At 52.6% G+C, this 20,984-nt stretch overlaps 1 protein-coding gene across 3 annotated transcripts in view; it reads left to right on the top strand.

Annotated features, from left to right (window-relative positions):
• The window catches only part of RIMBP2 (RIMS binding protein 2), a 139,287-nt gene that overhangs the window by 77,705 nt on the left and 40,598 nt on the right, over window positions 1-20,984 (top strand). For all 3 annotated transcript variants that reach the window (XR_004345484.1, XM_032603398.1, XM_032603399.1), the window contains 5 exons: window positions 998-1,141; window positions 3,732-3,890; window positions 8,967-9,084; window positions 17,058-17,242; window positions 17,983-18,151. Coding sequence is in view for 2 of the 3 variants with exons in the window: in XM_032603398.1 (XP_032459289.1) it covers window positions 998-1,141; window positions 3,732-3,890; window positions 8,967-9,084; window positions 17,058-17,242; window positions 17,983-18,151 (775 nt within the window). In the remaining variant the exon portion in view is untranslated. The remainder of the gene's footprint in view (window positions 1-997; window positions 1,142-3,731; window positions 3,891-8,966; window positions 9,085-17,057; window positions 17,243-17,982; window positions 18,152-20,984) is intronic.

The raw sequence follows: 20,984 nt of genomic DNA, 5'->3' as shown, positions 1-20,984 counted from the left end.
GCCCTGGCAGAGGGGACAGTGGTGGTCAGTGGTCTTCTCAGCTCTGCCCAGTCAGCCCACGGGGGTCTCTCCAGGACGGCAACCCCTGGCAGTGCCTTCTCTGAGATGCAGGTGGAGGCATCCATGCCGATGCCGGGAGACCCTCACTTCCTGGGCATCCCAGGGTCTGGGCCAGGCCCCCTCCGGGCTGGAGGCTGGGTCAGGAACTTGAGGAGAGGCCAGACCCCTAGAGGTCAGAGCTGAGGTAGGCGGGCCACGGCCAGGCAACAGGGAGGGGTAAGAGGTACCGTGACAGCACTTAAGTGCCTGTTGAGAAACTGGAAATCCAGGCTTTTTGTGGAATCTCCCGATTTGTTAATAGTTACACAGCAGTTTGTACCCTTGACTAAAGGAAATGCCTCAGAATGTGGACATTGATTACGGGCACCCTGGCACTCCGCCCTGATGTCCCGCAAAGCAGAAGCCCAGGTGCTTTGGTGTAGGAAGGGGCTGGGGGGGGAGCTCTGCACCCCCTCCCTGCCTTCTCGGGTAGCAGCCACGCATCCCACCACCCTGAGCTCCCAGACAGGACCCCCGAGAGCGGGCTGGAGCCAGAGGCTGGGCCCAGGAATGCCTGGGACAGCCGCCACCTCCCCACCTCCCCCCGGCCTGCCTTCCCCTTTCAGAAGGTGTGGAGAGAAAGCAAACCTCTGAGCTTCCATACTCAAGAAAAGGTTAATTGATCACATTAACAGCCGGGCCAGGGTGGCAAACAGAGGGAGAGGAGCCTTTCCTCAGCACCTCCTGCAAAGGCAGGAGCTAGTTCTGGTGGGCATGGGAGGGGCGGCGGGCACCCAGGGCAGCATCAGAAAATGCCTGCCAGCCTGTGCGGGTCACTCACCCCAAGTCCCTTCACACAGTGGCTCCGAGGAGGCAGAGGAAAGGATGGAGCCCTGTGGGGCCTGGCCCCCAGGGCCAGGCGGCCTCTGCCCTGACACCTCCCCTCTTCTCTTCCAAGCTAGAGAAAAGGAGCGTCTTCCTGGACAGGAGCAGTGGGCAGTACGCAAACTCGGACGAGGAAGACAGCTACGAGTCCCCCGACGCCAAGAGGAGGGGCGCGTCGGTGGACGAGTTTCTGAAAGGCTCGGAGCTAGGCAAGCCGGTGAGTGCAGCTCCTGGGTGCACGGCCCCAAGTCCCGGGTGACAGCAGTCACAGTCCATTGGGAAGTGTAGATTGTACAGTGCCTGCGCATTTGTGACCTCACTGGGGGACAGTTTCAAAAGTCGGAATGTGAGGTTTTTGCCCTCCCTGACTGCCCTGTGTGAGTATCCGTTCATGGGCTGATTTTGTGTTTCAGGTGAGCCTCCAGGTAACCGCCTGGTCTCAGTTTAGGCAAAACCTACCGTTCGTTTCTTTACTTTCGTTCGTCAGGCAGATGTGTGATGAGCGTCTGCTAAGTGCTAAGCATCATGGGAGACTCAGAAATTAAACGGTCAGCATCCCACCCTTGGAGGGACAAAAATGTCAGGGCTTCTTGTCCCAGACCGGGCTCACAAGTGACAAATCCATCCAGTGTGGGTTTGGTCTCCAATTTCCGATTATGCATATTCTAATGGGAATGTCCTTTAATGGTGTCAAGACCTAAGTCTGGGCAACAGGAAGAGTGGGGCCTGGAGAGTCCTGAGATCTTGAGATGTCAGAGCTTGAAGACCCCTCAGATGTCAGATCCTCCAGCCCCCTCAACACACAGCTCTGCAGCAAGGCAGTGTCACAACCTAGCCAGGAAGAGGCCTTGGAATCTCACAGACTTGGACTCATTTCCTGGCTCTGTCACTGCTAGTAGGAGGCAAGTGACTCAGCTTCTCCAACCATCAGGTTCTTTATCTAAAAGATTAAAGTAATTTTATCTGCATTCATTTAAACACAAGAAATAGAATGCCCAACTAATAGTGACTTAAGGTAACAAAGACATTTCATTCTCCCACATCGCAGGAAGTCTCAGGTAGGAGGCTGCAAGGTTGATTCAGCTGCTCAGTGGTGTCCTGGCTCTAGGTTCTGAATCTTCCATTCTTTTAGCCTTTCTCTCATGGTTACAAAGTGGCTGCCATTGCTCCAGCCGTCACACTTTCATATGACAGCACCCCAAGAAGGAAGGAATGAAGGGAGGAAGGGAGGGAGGGAGGGAAGGGAAAAAGGAGGGGGGCTTTCTTCTCAGGCAGGCACATCTCTTTTAACTGGTAGAAAAATCTTTTCCAGAAGCTCCATCAAGACTCCCCGTGACATCTCACTGGGCAGAAGAGAGGAATAGGAGTCCTAGGAATGGCTTATCCATGATGTATTTGGCAAACAGCAGACACCTCCTTCCATCCCATGGGTTTATTGCTAACTCATCATCGGGTTTGAATCCCGTGAGATTGTGTTTTCGAGGAGAGTTCCTTCCCATCTGCCTTGGGGAGACCTCTTTCAAACCAACCTGATCTTTGTTTATTCATTTAAAATCAGTTCACTTTTACGTCTTCTCTGCAGTGCCTGATTGAAAGAATTAGGGCTGGAGCAGCTCAAATGCTGACACACAGACTTCTCAGGTTGAGAGCATCTGGGCCACTTCACTGAGGGCTGGGCTGGGTCGGGACCCCCAGCCTGGGCACTCACGCTGCCTTCCCATCAGCGGGCCAGGAACTTAGTGCCACTCACGTGCTGACACGTCTTTATCTAGGGGAGTGATTGAAACTGGGGTATTTTTAATAAACATGTCTCGAGATGCTATTAAAGGCACTTGTGTGGTCGCCCACCAGGAGAATAAAGAAATTGCTCTTAATGGACGCCATCCAGCAGAAACAAAATAGCTTTATGCATGTTTGGGGCTCATAAATCTGAGCTCGCAGGGTGTGCAGTTTGAGTTGCTGCAAATACTCGAGACGCTGAATAATGGGCACTTGCTTTGAGGGTGGGAATGGGACCACTGAATTGGACCAGCCCCCAAATCCCCAGACCCCATCAGGGCTGCTGGTGGTTCGGTTTACATGTTAGCAAGCTACTCTTCCTTGCTCTTCTGCTGACCCTTTTCCGCCGTCCCCAGACTCCTCCCCAAGCACCCCCAGCAGCGGGCCTTCTCCGGTGTCAGTGACCAAACTGGGCACAGAGTGGGCACACCACACAGTGGGGGGTCCCACCCCGCCCGGACTGGGCTGTTCTTTGACAGCCCAGTGCGTGCACGTGTGTGAATTTCAGACTGCACGGTTTTCTTAAAACTCTTAGGCGCCCTTAATGGTGCATTTGTACCCACTTGCCTGCCACCCAGGACTCTCTGCCCCCTGACCCTAGATGCAACGTACACGCTCACGGGGGGCCTCGAGTCAGGCTGCCACCTGAGTTTACGACCTGTCGCTTGAGCCGTTGTCTAGCCACTCAGTTGGAGAGGCTGACGGTACCCAGAAAAGCAATGTTTTCCTGTGTGTCTTGTGAGCCCCCTGGCATTCTGTCCTGCCAAGAGCCCAAGGGGTCTCTGCCTGCCCCCGTCCGGATTTAGAGTTGGAGGGCCTGGGCTGGTCCTCTGTCTGCCATCCCAGCTCGCCGTGGGCTTGGGGACTGTGGTTCCCTCACCTCTGGGGTGAGCGCCTCTCACCCAGACACCCGGACACGACTCTGAGCTCAGAAGTGGGCAGAGCAGGGGAGGGCCAGCCAGGAGGGGCCCTGGGTACTCCCACGTGCTGGAGCTGCCCCTCCATCTGCATCCCCTTCTCCTGCCCAGCCGCACTGTTGCCATGGAGACGAGTACCACACGGAGAGCAGCCGGGGGTCCGACCTCTCGGACATCATGGAGGAAGACGAGGAAGAACTCTGCTCGGAGATGCAGCTGGAGGACACGGCCCGGAGGCGGCCCGGCGGCGCGGCCCGCAGTGCCCTCAAGGTCAGTGCCGGGGCGCCGGGCCCCTCCCCGCCGTCCCCACAGCCGCCCCATCCCTGTCCCTTTGCCAGGCCACGAGGCTGGCTCCAGAGGCAGCACCTGGCCCTGCAAGCAGAGTCCACAGGTTCGCACGGGCTTCGCTCACTGTTGAGTCTGCGCTCGGGGTCTCCTGTCCCTCCTCTTTCCCCAAATTCTGGGTGAAGGAGTCTGGGAGAATCCACTGGGCACCCCCAGGGGCACCCAGCTCTGCACCAAGAACTGAATCGGAAAGAATAGAACAAAGAAGATTCCCGCCCTGCCAAAGCCCTGGCTTCTGTGGCCATCTGCAGAGGGGCAGGGGCTGGGAGGGCGCGAGTCCGCCTCCGAGGCAGACTGGAGACTGGGAGCGAGTCGCGCAAAGATTCTCAACCGAGGTGGACGCTGCTGGACCGCGGGAGGGCCAGGGAGAGGGGCTGTCAGAGGAGGTCAGACGAGGGTCCTCCCTCCTGGAGGACAGCGGGGTCCACACACCAGCCCCTTCTCAGACACCCCCCACCTGGGCCCCCGGCACCCTCTGCTTCTGCCTCTGGCGTAGCCGTCAGCCAAGGGTTTGACGGGGGGGTCACCTTGACCGAGATCGCGCTCCAGGCCCCAGGACGCACCAGGAGCCGTCCTGCTGCTGCCGCTGCCCGTTCCAGGCAAGCATCTGTTCACTCGGCACGAGCTGGTCGCCCCTGTGCGCCAGGCCCTCCGCCAGGCTGGGGTATGAGGATGGACGTGACCTCCGACCTCCAGCTGCTCCCAGCCCAGCGCGGGAGACACACAAAGGGCCGGAGAACTGGTCGGGCCGCTGTGGGGTTTTCACGTGAAAAAGGCCTCGGAGAGAAAAACCGCGCCTGACCCCGGCCTTCCTCTGGGAACACAGAGCCACGCATTTTGAATGGTGGACGGAAGGCAACACCCAGATCTGACAGCCCGCTCAGTGCCCGCTTGCATAGACCAGGCTGCCTGACGAGCTCCCCGCAGAGCCCCCCCCCCCCCCCCCCCCGCAGAGGCCCCCCGCAGGGCCCCGGAGACGCTGTCGCTGGAGAACCTGCGGGTGCCGGTGCAAACCCCGCGCGGCTGCAGCTCCTGCTCTCCCCACCGGCCCCCCTCCTCCCTGCCCCGGGCCGCCGTCCAGCAGGATTCACCGTGACCTTTCTTGGCGGAGGAAGGTCCCAAGCTGCCCGCGGTCCAGCCTGACCCGCTCCCCATGCTTCCCCACGAGCTGGGCCGGCGAAGCTCATCTGCTTCCCCTCTCCTCCCTCCCCCATGACGCTTCTGGGATGGTACTTAATGCGCCGCGTTAGCAGAGAAACCAAAGGTCACCGTGTCCCCCGGGGAGGAGGCCCAGAGGGCAAGTTCAGCGATCTGGACTTCTGGTTTCTTTTCAGAAATTCCAAGACTTAGCTTGGGGATCCGGCCCGCGGGCTCACCTTCCCACGTGGCAGCCCCGTTGGCTCACGTGCGCCCCGCTTGGCGCCCGGGGCTGAGTCGCTGCTTCCTTGCTCTCCCTCTCCACCTCCGTGTTCCCCGGAGTAGACGGCCTCCGTGGGGCGCTCGTGAGCAAATGAGCGAAGCGTGTGCCACGCCCTCCTCGCCTAGCCCTCGTGGGCTCCAGACCCGCGGCAGACGCGGCCCTGGGTCGACCCCGCCAGGTCCCGGTGCGCGAGGGGCGCACAGGCCGGCGGGCTAGGGGGCAGGGAAGCAAATCCGATGCTCCCCCGCGGAGGCGTCTTCAACGCGCACCCCCGGGAGGCCCGTGGCGGGGCAGACGGTGGGCTTACGGCTTCGTGGAGTCGCTGGAGTGTCCCGGGAGGGGCGCCCAGCGGGCCGGTTCAGCGGGACCAGAGGAGGGGGCTGAGGGCAAATCCGGAGAGAGACCCATATCCGGGACGGGGGCCGTGGGGTGTCCGCCCCTCGATGTCCATTAGGCCCCTCTGGGTGGGCCAGCCACCATACTGGCGGGGACGCGGCTCCTCGCTGGGGGCCTCGAGGTCCGGGGTCTGGCAGAGAGACAGGCAGCCTTTGCAGACACGGACAGAGCAAGACCGTCCCCAGAGCCGTGACTTCGGGGTGCCCGGTGCCGAGGTCCCCGTGTTCACAGCCTGAGATCTGAGCCAGGGAGAGAGGCCGTAGGTTACTGCGCACGAGGACAGGTTTCAGAGGGTGCTGAGAGCTTACATGGACGTGCAGAGTCCAGTGGCGTGGCCAGGTTGGGGTCCCCGTTTTGTGAATCATCTCCAGTTGCCGGCGGCCCACGGCAGCTGCCTTCCGAGTTTCTGAAGGTGCAGCCAGCGGGCTCAGACGTCCCTGCCTCTGGGTGTAGCCGCGTCACAGATCCTAGCGCCTCAGTCAGCACGAGGCCTCCTGCCACCATCCTCCCTGCGCCCGCGGCCCAGTTGCCACTCTTCCCTTGCTGGGGCTGCATGGCTGGTCCTGAGGGCGTCAGGTCACTCTGCGTGCGCTCTGCCCAGCCCCCCTGCTCCGGCCCCATCCGTCTAACCCGCGGCCCAGCTGCCACTCTTCCCTTGTTGGGGCTGCATGGCTGGTCCTGAGGGTGTCAGGCCGCTCTGCCTGCACTCTGCCCACCCCCACCTGCTCTGGCCCCATCCATCTAACCCGTTCTGTTCTCATTCCAGAGCCCTGGCCAGAGCATGCCATCTGCCCTCCCCCCCGCTCCCCTCCCGCCACGACTACAAGCATGCTTTCTGTCCCTCATGGCCTCGGAGACTAATTCTGTCTGTATTTTCTTTCCTTCCCTCTGCCCCACTTCATATCTGATCACACCCTGACTCCCGGCACCTGTTCTAACACACCACCCCCTTAAGGAGTGCTCTGAGAATAGGACCACTGAACGTGCTTTCTTGGAGCTGCCCGAGTGTCCCCAAAGGGCTCAGCGCAGTAAGGAGCTTTTCAGTGTCCCCGAAGTAGCCGAGGAGGATGGAGAGCCCTGTGAGCTCTTGTACAAGCAGGGCTTCAGGGCCCGGACCCGGCTGGCCAGAGAGCCCAAGCCCGCCAGGCCCTGCAGGGGGCACGGGGCCCCGCTTGGCTCCCGGGTCCCTGCCGGACCCAGGGGCCCCCAGGCCGAGGACTTCGTGTTCGAAGACAGAGGCTGTCGGTTCAGCCGCTCGGCCACCAGGAGCCCGGACAGCGGCCTGGACTGTGGGAGCGAAGAGGAGGAGATACGGTTTAGGTTCAGAAGCCCCGCTGCCCAGTGCAGCCCCGGCCCCGGGCACTGTCCCTGTAGGAGGAGCCTGAGGCCCCTGCTGGCCCGGCGCCGGACGCTGACCCGGCAGATAAGCGTCGAAGAAGATGTCGGGGAGCCAGCGGAGCCCGGCCATGTCGTCAGCAGCAGTGAGGCCCGCCCGAGCCCGGAGCGGTCCACCCCCAGCAAGTGCAGCTGGGGCGAGCCCGCGGGCCAGGAGGACTTCCGGGATGTCTGGAAGAAAAGCATAAAAATGTCCGACAGTAGGGCCAGTGCCCGACACGCCCAGCCTCCTCCCCGGGTTGCAGACGGTCCTTTGGTGTGTGAAGTAAACCTCCCGCTCACATCCGCTTGCCAAACCAATCCGTTTTCATTTTTTCACCTTCTTTTATTTTGGTGTCCATCCCGGGCACGCTCTCTGCTGGCTCTCTTGCATTTTCCATGCATCTTTGATCTGTGCAGCTTCCCAGTCTGGAGCACGCTGATGATTTCTTTACTTTGCTTTAGAATGATGACCGCCTACCCCCAAATCAGTGATGAGCGTGGCTGCTTTAATTAAAGGACAACTGAATCTAAATTTTAATTAAGGGTTAGCTGAACTACGATTCTCCAAACGTTTGGCAACACATACTTTGCAAAGTGAACCGTGGCGACTTACTTATGACTTACCGGTATTACTGAAGGTTTTTCTCTCGTTGTGGTTTTGGTTTTTGGTTGTGGTTGGTTTGGGCCTTCATCTATAACTGAAAAAAATAGGGAACAGTGATTGAAGAGATCCATTTTTGCATCTGTTTCCAAAGGTTTTCTTTTTTTTTTTTTTCCCCCCGGTTTCTTTCCTGCGACCAGTTTTCAGAATGACTTTTCCATCATCAGCTCTAGACCCATCCCCCTGCCTTGTCTTCCAGGCTTGTGAGTGGTTTTCAAGAGTAGGGATTCCTTCAGAAAGGCTTCATTCATCTCTATATTGTGTCCTCTTTTCAGAACACTTGCTCCTGTCATGCTGAACTTTTCCATGAAAACACAGGTGAGACATCCCAGGGCTCCAGGCCCTGGGTCTGAGCCGGTGCAGTTTGTGATATGTCCACTAGAGGGCGCCGATCCACAGCCCACTGACACCAGCAAACTGCAGCTCACTCCCTGTTCCCCGCCTGTAACAGACTAATTTCCGTCACTCCCAACCCCGGTTCCTTCCCTGTGTCCCTGAAAACTTCCTGACTCAAATTACAAGTGAGCTGGAGGTTTTGCTTTGATTCTCATATATGATGCGATGCAAACCTGTAGTGTGAATCAGAGGCAGACTTATCCGTAAAGGAGGACCGTTCAGGTTAGCCCTGAAATGTGATTGGTGTCTTTGGATTAGGGCCGACGTTGCCATGAGCTTCCAAGCTGATTACACACAGAAACTTCTGTCTCTGAGTTTTCGGTAACCTCACATGCACCTTTGCCCAAGCGGGACATTTGGAAACGCAGTGTTTCCCCCGCTTTTGTGGTCTCTGGAGGGGCTGTGCTGAGACTAGGAAAGAGGGGCCGAAGGTGTGACGAGTCGTCTTTAAGCCACTCTCACTGTGGTTCAAAAGATTTGGCTTCGGCGGCAGTAGCAGCAACAGAAAGGTGCCTCCCGAGGGATGCTCTCTCGCCCCTACCTGTGTGCGGCAAAGCACCTGTGCTGTAGAAGACGGGGTGCCTGGGGTGAGCCCTTTTTCCTCTTCCAGGTTATTCAGCTAACCTTTCAGTTAAAAGCTAAGTTTAGTTGCCTTTAGAGCTTCTGCTTCTAAGTTGAATTGATTTGGCTGACAATTCTTTCCTTCCCACGGCTGGCAAGCCTTATGACCATGTTGTTGTTTTGTCTTTAGATTTTAGGAAACCCGGTGACTGCTGGACGGGCTGATCGGGTGGATCACGTGGGCCGGAGGTTTCCCCACGGCAGTGCCAGCCGCCACAGGTCCCGGCCAGTGATGGTCCCGTCTGCCGGTTAGTGGGCCTGATGGAGGCCTCCCTCTTTCTTTTAAGCACAGGGCACGTGGCTGCTTGGTCCTCCATATAAATAGTTTTACAAAGTCATTAGTGGCGCAGTGGTTGAGAGTCCGCCTGCCGACGCAGGGGACGCGGGTTCGTGCCCCGGTCCGGGAAGATCCCACATGCCGCGGAGCGGCTGGGCCCGTGAGCCATGGCCGCTGAGCCTGCGCGTCCGGAGCCTGTGCTCCGCAACGGGAGGGGCCACAGCAGTGAGAGGCCCGCGTACCGCAAAAAAACAAAAGTCATTAGGAATAGCATTTTCAACTAAATACAGAACACCCTCGGTTATTTATGGCAGAAGAAGGCAGAAGCAGCACAAGATAAATATAACCGAAATTCACGTATTCTCAAGATATCTTGACTTTCTGTAGGGCGCGGCCGGATAGCCATTACGCATGCACTAAGTATGCCGCTAGGGCGTTTGCACCTAATATGCTAATCAGGTTTTGAAGCAGTGGCCTATCCAAAGTCCGGCTTGCGAAATGCGATAACCATACGGACGAATCAGGGACTTACACGAGTCCTTAAGCCCTTATATAAGCAGACAGGCTCGAGCGTACGGGGTCTTCCTTCCATCCGCCCGAAACCAAGCTGTACTCCACTAAAGTGTGATGCGAGAAGAATCTAGCGTGTGGTGATTCGTCATTCTGCTGGTCAGAAGCGGCTCGCCGCAAGTGGTGCCGAAACCCGGGAACCTGCGCGCCCCGCATGGAGGACCGATTCAGAACTCGACACATGGAGTGAACCGCCGTTAAGTAGTCCAGTTTAGGTATGTTTTTGCTGCAATAGAGCCCGAGATTTTTATTTTCGCTTTCGTTCTCTTCGTAGCTGTCGCACTTTTTGTCTGCGTGTGGCTACGGTGCCATCAGCCCGACCGAGTGTGTCTCCCCTGGCCATTAGATAGGTCAGAGATCTTCCCGCTTTAGCAAGTTGTTCATATATGAGAGTGAACTATGGGGAATAGTTCATCCGCGGAACCAACCGTTGGATTCCATGAGCCCATCCAAGCCCTTCTGAACGATCGAGGACTTAAGATTTCACATAAAACTATTAGTAAACTGTTGCAGGATATTGATGGTGCCGCCCCATGGTTTGCGGTGTCTGGAAGCCTGACTGTTCCAGTTTTTCTTGGGAAAAACTGGGGAAGGACTTGGCTGATCGTCACAAAATGGGGGAGCTCTCTCGAGGCACGTTTCCGTTATGGAGAATGATACATTCGTGCTTAAGAGAAGGGAAATGCGAAGATATTGTACAGATGGGCCGTAAAGCTCTTAGCATACATCAAGATAGTGCGTCAGAAAGTGAAAATATAGGGACTACGGTAGATAGGCCTAAGAATCCTAGGAAAAGGAGAGAAAACCAAATAGAAAAATCGGATGCAACGCCAGGATTGTATCCACTTTTAGATGAATTTAAAGCGCTTTATTTGTCTCAAGATGAGTTGAATCCCAAGGAGGAGGCGGATCTGGAAGAAGCAGCTGCCGAATATGAAAGAGGACGATATGGCAGTTCCCCATGTGCTCGTCCGCCATTTTGTGCCTCTGCGGGTGCTCGTCCGCCATTTTGTGCTTCTGCTAAATCAAAAGCTTTAACATGTACTCAGACTTCCGCTTTTATTGCTAGCGCCCCCCCTGGCGCTGCGGTTCGGGAACCGCCAAAGTGTACATTCATACCCAGAGAAGTCTGGTCTCAGGATCAAGATCCGATTTGGGTCCCGACAAGGTTAACAAGAGTCGTGGAAGATAATCCCAAGAACGATGTGGAGCGCTCAAGGAGTGACACTGGACTGGATACTGTTGATGAGCTTCCCCCTGCTCAAGGCGGAGATCAAGACGTTTTGGGGAATTAGCCGAACCTGGCCAGTCCCCATCCCCGTTCATTCTCAAAGTACCATTCTCCCAGTATTGTATTCCACTAGCTGTGAGATGAATACGGCTTGTGCTAGGCCACTAAGCACAGATTGGATGCTCTGAATAAGAGCAAGCAGATTGGAGAATTCCTAAAGGGAAATTGGTCCCGCGAGGCGGAGAAGATGATATTTAAGCAGAAGTTGAATATCCTGCAGCTGAATGCAACCAGAGTGGATCCAGTGACTCTTGGAGAATTTACCGCATGGCTAGCTAGAGCATTTTCCTTTTTTAAGGAATGGGTGGGTGTGGGACTGTTCGCAGCCTGCTGTTTGTTTGGGATAGTGTTGTGTCTCTGGTTGGTCTGTCGTATTCGCATTCGAACCCGGCGAGATAGGATAATGCTCACTCAGGCGCTTGTGGCCATCAGTGAAGGCGAGTCCCCCGCAGCCTGGCTCTCCACCCTAAAAAACATATGATCGCCCTTGCACAGAGGGGCCTTGCCGCCATTGCACCTCTATAGGGGATCGGCCCTAGGGGCTGCCTCTGCACGGAGAGGTCTCGTTACCATTGCACCTCCATGAGGAGCCCATGCCACGTGAAGACAGCCCTTGCACCCTGCAGTTCGATTGCGAGCATTGCACGCAGGAGGGTGTCTGCGAATGCAAGCGGAAACTACCGGTACACCGTGTACATACCCCGGTATGAGCACTGGTACAGGTCAATGTCCGCTGCAATGGTCGAAAAGAAAAAAGGGGGAGATGTAGGGCGCGGCCGGATAGCCATTACGCATGCACTAAGTATGCCGCTAGGGCGTATGCACCTAATATGCTAATCAGGTTTTGAAGCAGTGGCCTATCCAAAGTCCGGCTTGCGAAATGCGATAACCATACGGACGAATCAGGGACTTACACGAGTCCTTAAGCCCTTATATAAGCAGACAGGCTCGAGCGTACGGGGTCTTCCTTCCATCCGCCCGAAACCAAGCTGTACTCCACTAAAGTGTGATGCGAGAAGAATCTAGCGTGTGGTGATTCGTCATTCTGCTGGTCAGAAGCGGCTCGCCGCAACTTTCGACGGCCGTCTTCTCCCTACCGGTTTTTCTTTTTTCACTGCAGAGGCTGCCATGATAGGCACTGAAGAGATGGTGACGGGCCACCTCCCCACCTCCTAGGTCGTGCTCCTGTGAGTTGCTCATGGTCAAAGCAGCAGAGGCGGGGATGGTGGCCGAACTCCAGATATCTAAACAAGCCCTGAGTCAATGGGGAGTTATCTGTATGCGTGAAACCCTTGGACAACTGGGGTTGAAAGTTACGAAAACGCCAGGAGGCCTGAATGTGTGCCCTGACCTGTGTGTTGACCCCGTCCATCTGGTCACCTCCTTGTGCATGAGTCATCCTCTGGCATCCAATTCCATCCTCTTAATTACTTTTTGGAATTCAGCCAGCCGTGCTGAACGCTGTCATTGTAGCCATTCTAATCAATCCGCTAAGAGGGGAATGTGGCTGAAGGTCAGATGGGAATCTTTCTACTACTGGGATGAACCCCGGCAAAACAATTCCACAAAGTATCGTGCACAAGATAGTGGAATCTGGTAATCAGCACAGATAAACTAGCTTTGTGTGAACACACACACACACACGCACACGCGAAACAAAGCAAGGGACCCACTCATGGAACAGAAGTAGACGAGAGCAAAACATCTTGATCTGGCGAGACAGGGCTCAAGGAAAACCACCCACGGAGGTCCAGACACCTGAAAACACAGCCCCAATCACACTGAAATAGCTAAGATTTAAAAGACAATCGTTTCCATCAGCCAAAAATAATTAAAGACTTTATACAGCAATACAGATCCCCTGAAGTTTTGTCCTTCTTTCAGGCGTTTCTTCCTCATAGAGTCCAAACAATAGGGAAACAAAAGTTTCCTTTTCCATCTTTACAGTTTTTAGAATGTTTTTATTTTGTTTTGTTTTTCTTTTTCTTTTTTGCGGTACGCGGGCCTCTCACCGTTGTGGCCTCTCCCATTGCGGAGCACAGGCTCCGGACGCGCAGGCTCAGCGGCCACGGCTCACGGGCCCAGCCGCTCCGCGGCACGTGGGATCTTCCCGGACCGGGGCACGAACCCGCGTCCCCTGCATCGGCAGGCGGACTCTCAACCACTGCGCCACCAGGGAAGCCCTAGAATGTTTTTATTTTTATCAGTAAAAAATTTCAGACTGTTAACCGACCTTTGAAAACATGGAGCGTATTCATTTAGCTGAAAAATAGCAAAATAGGCCAAAATATAAACAAAATCAGCTGGAAAACGCCGGTTTCACTCATGCAGACGCACCAGCCGCGTTCTGTGTGTGCTGAGCTCACCCTGGTTTCGAGCGTTGTGAACCGCTGCCACATCGCTCGGAGCTTCATCTGATGTGTGTATAATTCCCCCTGTAGCAATTACGGAGGTCAGGTAGGTGCTCCTGGCTTGTAGAGTAAATGACTTGTCGAGACTGACTGTCTTGAGGAACGAGGTGGGGACCAGTTCAAGACTGTTCTTCCTGTTGAGCTTGGTGCCTGAGTCCTCGTTCGACTGTGACTTTAATGGGTGAATGCTCATCAGGTGAACTGCCACCCTTCCCGTGGCTGCAGGTTAATGCCGCGGCACCAAGCAGGGGTGTGCCCTGCAGGACGTCTCGTGGCTCTCCTACTCCGGTCTCCTAGGGCTGAAAATAACGGTGCTGCAAATTCCCAGCTGGGCAGGGAGTAAAGGAAAACCTCGGCGGACCCACAGCCTCCCCGGCGGAGTCTCTAACAGTCACTCAGTCAGTGTTGTCTTAAGGTAGAGAATGCAGAAAACTGCACACGTGTCTTAGTGTCGGTAACACACTCGCTACGTTGGCAGAAACAGAGTAGTGCTGTGGTAACAGCTTAACCAAGAAGTCTGTTAATAATAGAATTCAAAACATGTTAAATAAATCCGTGAAATCATGTAAAAGGCGTAATTAATATCAAATACTTTATGTATTCATACACATATCTACACACACAGACTGAAGAACCTATTACAATTTCAGAAGACGAAAGTGAGTCATGGGACTTCCCTGGTGGCGCAGTGGTTAGGAATCTGCCTGCCAATGCAGGGCACACGGGTTCGAGCCCCGGTCCGGGAAGATCCCACATGCCGCGGAGCAACTAAGCCCGTGCGCCACAACTACTGAGCCTGCGCTCTAGAGCCCGCGAGCCACAACTACTGAAGCCCGCACGCCTGGAGCCCATGTTCCACAACAAGGGAAGCCACCGCAATGAGAAGCCTGCACACCCCAATGAAGAGTAGCCCCTGCTCGCTGCAACTAGAGAAAGCCCGCGCACAGCAATGAAGACCTAACGCAGCCAAAAATAAATTAATTTATATATTTAAAAAAAAAAAAAAGTGAATCGTGTTCAGCAGCTACCAAAAAAGAAGAGACTCATGCCCCAAACCCTAGGAAGTGAACAGTCAGTGACGTGTGAACAGACTATTTTCCTAGATCTAGTCCCTGTGTAACCGGCAGTGGGGTCCGGCCGCTCGCTGCTCAAAAGCCAATAAAGAGGCCAGGTTGGTGGAAAGGAAAGTTTGCTTTATTTTGGAAGCTGGCAACCAGGTGGTGGCGGGGGACACCTGTCCAAAGGCCGACTCCCCCCTCCCCCGACAGTCGGGGGCAAGCGCTTTTATAGACGGAGGGAGGGGGCTCCGTGCAGAACCGGCACAGGCAGCCCCGACAGGCATCTTGAACCTGGTCATCAGTGGTCTGACCAGTGTCATCTTGATGGTTTTAGGTACCATGAGTCTTCAGTTCCAGGGTCGGCTTGTTTCCATTTCTTTGAGGCCAGTTCTCGGAATGGTGGCAGCTTATGTCATGGCTACAGTCTACTCATCGTGTAGTTCACTTCTCCACCTGGTGTGGGTTTCCGTGTCTACAAGACAGCTCCCAGGACACGGCCCAGGATATGATCTATAGCCCTTGAGGAGGAACTGAAGGTCCCCGATTATGCTTAATGACTGAACTACTATTATTTGGTCTCCTTTGTTTTCCTTTGCTTCCGCATTTTCTCACTTCTCTGATTAAAGTCATTCTTTGGCTAAAGCTTTTCCGCAGACAGGAGGCAGGCAGAGGACGTGGCGGGGCGGGCAAGGACCATAGCGTCCTGCTCTGTTTCACCTGTTCAGTTATATTTTTCTTGTGCAAATGTCAGCGATTAATACTTTAGAAACCTGCCGTACTCCAAGAGCATCCATTTTCTTTCTCAGAGGAACTTAAGTCTATAGACCATATGCTTCCTAAGTATATTTTTAATAAGCAATGCATTCACAGTTAAAATATACTATACTTTTAATATACCCTGGGTTTCCTAAATTAAGAAAACAATGCCGCTTCTGATTTAAAAAGATAAAAATTATGTAGCTCCACATCTAATAAATTCTAAATCATATAATTAGCTTAAGGAAGGCCTCATAACATTGATCAGTGACCCCAAAGGAGGATTTCACTGGGTTTGGTTTCTTCCTCTGTAATGTTTGGTCTTTGCATTTATCTAGTTACTTACCTGTCAGGTGCAAAGGCCCAAGGGTATATACCATTCTAAACACGAAGTGCCACATTCAGGAGGACTCTGTTCTTGCTGACCGACTGTGCAGGTCTCCACCCCCCTCCCCGCCCCATTTTCCCCAGTTATTTTGGCTACTGACCTTGTAGAGCAAAAGGAAATGGAAGGCATTTTCTCTGTGTCCAGATGAGAAAAATGAATAACTAGAGAAACAAAACTTGGCCCTCTAGAAAGGAGACTCTTCTCCCTGGTTTCCCTGCAAGGAGAAGATGAACAGCTGTAAAGTATGTTCCATAGGTGACCCCCTTTTCCTCCGTAGAAGTGACAGTGGAAGCGGTGCCCTTGGTCAGGTAGTGAGGGAAGTAGTTCACCTGTAAAGGACGATGCTTATTCGCAGCACAGGTGGCCTCGGGAGCCGACAGGGGCCAGTCATGAGCCCCGGCTTTGCACATGGTGTGCGGACCCTTCCTCCTTCCTGACACAGACCCCCTCCCACCCCGGGCCAGGACATTCCACATCAGGGCAGAGGGGGGAGCGCCCACTCCCAGGTCAAACCAGCAGCTGGAGATAAGTTCTTCCTTGAGCCTAGCCTGCCACCAAGAAAGAGAAGGACCTCTCGGTCGCCCACTTTGGTCCCTGCGAAGACAGATTTCCATGGACACATTCCATGGAGGCCACTGTTCTCTCCCCGTGAGGTCTGATTCTCGTACAGCCTCTAGTGTATGTTCTCTGGAGGAAACAGTGCAGTGACATCACAGCCACTCATGGAAAGACGCTGGTGTTCTGCGCCCTTGTTGTGTGGTTAGAACAGTATAATTTACTAGCAGATGTTCATTCTCTCTGTATATATTTAAATGTATGCATATATAGTGAGATATATGCATATGTATGATGATATCTAATAATAAATATGCATATATATTAGGATTTCAAAAAGAATTCTCTTTAGAAGCTCAATGGTAGGTAGACTTGAAACTCAATCCCGCTAGGAAGGCATTAATTTGCTGTAATGCATTTGGGGCTAAGTGAGCAGCTTGGTCACCTATATCAAACTTTGACTAATACACAGATGCATTTCAGCGTCCAGGTACTCTGGCTCGGCTGTTACGGAAACACACAGAGGGGCTCCGGGTCTCTGGCCCCTGAACAGGCCTGTGCGGCCGCCCACCTGCCGCCCCTGGCGCTCAGGCCTGCCCTGCAGGGAGGTCTTTGATACAAAGTCCTTTATCTCTCTCCCTGTCTTCACGCGCAGCACACCTAGGGTCATGCTAGTGCCTGTGTTGTGTGCTAGTTACTTGCTTGTCAAACCCATCTCTGTTGAGATGATCCATTTCTGCCTGCATACCAAGCTACCCATTTTTTTAAAAAGACGAAAGTTAAAACGCCACAGCCTCCCAAAGTGTGGGCGTTTCTAAAAGCACACTTCCTGTAACAGCTCATGTTTCTGGGTAAAGCTGGGGGGTGGCCGCGGGAATTACTTAGCACCCTGTCCTTTATCCCACATGCTCCCAGATGAGTACGGTGGGCGGAACCGGCTTTCTCCAGACTTCTACGACGAGTCGGAGACGGACCCTGGGGCGGAAGAGCTCCCGCCTCGGATCTTTGTGGCTCTTTTTGACTACGATCCCCTCACCATGTCCCCGAACCCAGATGCTGCGGAAGAGGAGCTTCCCTTTAAAGAAGGGCAGATCATCAAGGTGGGGGCATGGCTGGGGGCGATGGGGAGGGCACGGTGGGGGCGGGGAGTAAGGGGGAAGGATGGGGAGGGGCTCTCGCCAGACCCAAGTTCCTTCACACATCACACGACAAGCTGCTTTCTTTTGCATTCCACGTTCACCCTTCCTCTCAGCAGAGGAGGGGGCCCTGAGTCTGCAGTCGGAACGAAGAAGCAGGACGCTCCCCAGGAGAGGGGAAAGAGCCTTGAGTCCTAAGTTTGCAAATTTCCAAAAGGGCACTGACAACTCGCCTTTGAAAGTGGTCCTAATGTTTGTCTGATAAAACGGGGCCTTTAAAGGATGGTGATTAAAAAAATAAATAAATAAAAGGATGGTGATGCTTACCCCACAGAATGGTACCCACAGGATCTCTTTGTTAGTTGAGATTTTTTCACTTCCAGAATATCCGACAGTGGCACTGTCTTCTTAAGGAAGAACCATTTGCACTTCTAAGTGGGGTGGGGTCTCATCACCTGGCCTCAGCTAGCAGCCCCCCTCCTTGATGGGAGGCCCAGGGGCTGTCCAAACCCTGGAGGAGAAACAGGTTCTTAGAGGTAGAGATGTATAGGGCGAGGGCTACGTGTACACATTTACACCCACGTGCCGGTCGTTTTAGTGTCCTTCAAGTCTGTTTCTGACTAGGTGTGACTCCACCGTGAGTAGAGCTGATGTATTTCTGAACCAGCCCATCCCAATGCCTTAACTTCTTCCCACGGCTCCAGGTTTACGGTGATAAAGATGCTGATGGATTCTACCGCGGGGAAACCTGCGCTCGGCTTGGCCTTATTCCTTGTAACATGGTGTCTGAAATCCAGGCAGACGATGAAGAGGTGATGGAGCAGCTCCTCAGACAAGGCTTCCTCCCCCTGAACACACCTGTGGAGAAAATAGGTAAGAGGCAACCCCTTGCTCACCCGTGAACCTGTAGGCTGCGAGGCTCCTGCCCTCCTGAGGGTTTCGTAGCAAAAACACCAGCTCAGAGCAGGAGACAGTGCTGTGCAGGATCCCACCTGCACCACCTGCATGCGTCAGGGGAAATCCGAGTTAACCATCGGCTTTTCTTGGGCAAAACCCACTCTGTAAACCAGGCTTGTAATAGTCTTGCTGTGATACGGACGTATAGGCATCTAAATATTTATGAAACCACAGATGGTCTTCTCAGGGAAGGTGAAGTACAGCCTTGCTTACTAAAGGTCTATCACATCTAGAAAATAAACAACTGCTTTTGGGTTGTTCTGGACTGACCGTGTCCCCCCAAAATCCATTCATTGATATCCTGACCCCCGGTGTGATTAGGAGGTGCGGCCTTTGGGAGGTGATGAGGTCATGAGGGTGGAGCCCCCCGGATGGGATTAGTGCCCTTACAGAAGGGACCGCAGAGAGGCCCCTCACCCCTTCCCTCATGTGGGGACACTGTGAGAAGTAAGCCGTCTGTATGCCAGGAAGGAGGGAAGAAGGTCCTCACCAGACACCAAGTCAGCCAGCACCTTGGTCTTGGACCCCCAGCCTCCAGGACTGTGAGAAATAGATATTTGTTGTCTAAGCCACCCAGTCTGTGGCACTTTGTTATATCAGCCTGAATGAACTAAGACACTGGTAATATACTTTGAACATTGCGTGTCGATGATAAATTTCAAAGGATGATGGGGTAGTGTTATGCCTTCCATCCTTCAGGTGAATTTTGCTTATCCAAAAGGCATAAAAGATTTTTACCCTTTAATTTGGATACTAAATGCCTTCGTTTCTCTTGAACCACTCTGCAGCACCAGTGAGCCAACCAACAGCAAAACTGTTTTCAGCAACATTACACTTACGATCTTTAAATTTTCCCCTGTGCAAGGAAAATCTACTCATTCAAAAGGCCTGTACTTTTTCTAAATAGCTGTAGACAGATATACCTGTTTTATGTCATTCATGTTTAAAGTTTTAATACTTCAAAACATTAGATTCACTTCTAAATGACACTCCAAAGACGAAATTCAGTGGTTAAAGAATATGCATGGTTTTAAGGATAAACACAAAATCAAATAAAATGCCTCAGACTTTTTGGTATTAATGAGCTCATGGTCTCAAGTTACGATCCACGTCAAATAGTCGAGGTTTCATATGATTAAATTGCCCAGATTAAATCCACGAGACTGCAGCTCTCTGAGCCCCTCACACCATCCACTCCCTTGCACTGCTGTCTTCCTTCCTGAAGTGGACCGTGAGTGTTCATAGAGGGAGCGGGCTCTGTGCACCACAGACCCAGGGAGCCTAGGAGTGATCTGCTAAAAAACAGAAACTTGATTTACGTGATCAGTTAGATTAAATGTCTTTTTATTCCATTCTAGTTTTCTAAATATGACTAGTTGAGGGAACCAAGCTGAGATACCTGCTTGCCCCTCTATTATTAGGAAATAGCCTTCTTCATGGTGAAAGACCGAATGCTTTCCTCCCAAGACTGGGAGTAAGGCTGCGATGTCTGCCCTCACCTCTTCCTTCCAGCATCACACAGAGCATGCAGTACGGGGAGAGCCAGGAAGCAGCGGTACACAGAAGGAAAAGGTGACATGAAACTTTACTTTAAAGATCCCACATATCTATAAATAAGGCTCCTAGAACTCACAAGTGAGATTAGCAAGGCCAATGGATACAAAAGCAATGGTATTTCCATAGGTTAGCAATGAAAAATTTGAGATTTAAATTTAAAAAGTAATACCACTTAACAATAACACAATGCAGATGTGAAATACTTACGGTTAAACCTAACAAAATACATGCAGGATCTGTATGCTGGAAACTATAAAACACTGATGAAAGAAACCAAAGAGTCCCTGAGTGAATAGAGACAGAATGCTCATAGACTTAATACTGCTAAGATATTAAGATGTCAGATATCCCCAAACTGACCTATGGATTTCATCGCAACTGCAGTGAAGGTCTGCGCAAAGGTTTATGTAGAATCCATAAGCTAAATCTTTCATGCATATGAAAAGTCAAAGGAACTAAAATCGCTAAAACAATTTTTTAGAAGAACAGAAGTGGAAGACTCAACGTAACTTGACTTTAGGACTCCCTATAAAGGCAAACTGATCAAGACCATGTGGTATTGGAGAACGGCAGACACACAGATCAACAGAACAGAATGGAGCCCAGAAACGGATCAACACATACACGGTCAGTTGATTTTCAACAAAGGTAAAAATGCAGTTCAGTGGAGAAAGGAGAGTCTATTCAATAATAGGTGCTGGAATTATTGGACATCCACGGGCCAAAAATCAATCTCAAGCCATAGTCTCACCATATTAAAAAACTTAAGGTGGAACACTGTCTTAAATATAAAAACAAAGGCTGTAAAACTTCTAGAAGAAAACATAGGAGAAAAACTGTGATGATAGGGCAACAATTTCTTTGATATATTTTTAAAATTGTGTTAGACGTCATCAAAATCAAATACTTCTCAGCTTAGAAAGACACCATTAAGAGGATGAAAAGAGAAGCCACAAGCTGGCAGAAAATATTTGCGAGTAACTCGGCAGAAAGGGATTTATATTTAGAATACAGAGAAAACTTTCAAAACTTGACAATAAAAAAAAAACCCATACACAGAAGTTGAGTCACGGATGTAGAAAACAAACTTATGGTCACCAGGGGATGGGGAGAGAGGGATAAATTGGGAGGTTGGGATTGACATATACACACTACTATATATAAAATAGATAACTAATAAGAACCTGCTGTA

This window comes from Phocoena sinus, chromosome 14 (assembly GCF_008692025.1).
Source record: "Phocoena sinus isolate mPhoSin1 chromosome 14, mPhoSin1.pri, whole genome shotgun sequence".
Classification (NCBI taxonomy): domain Eukaryota; kingdom Metazoa; phylum Chordata; class Mammalia; order Artiodactyla; family Phocoenidae; genus Phocoena; species Phocoena sinus.
The sequence above is the reverse complement of the archived record's forward strand: the minus strand, read 5'-3'. Positions and strand labels throughout refer to the sequence as shown.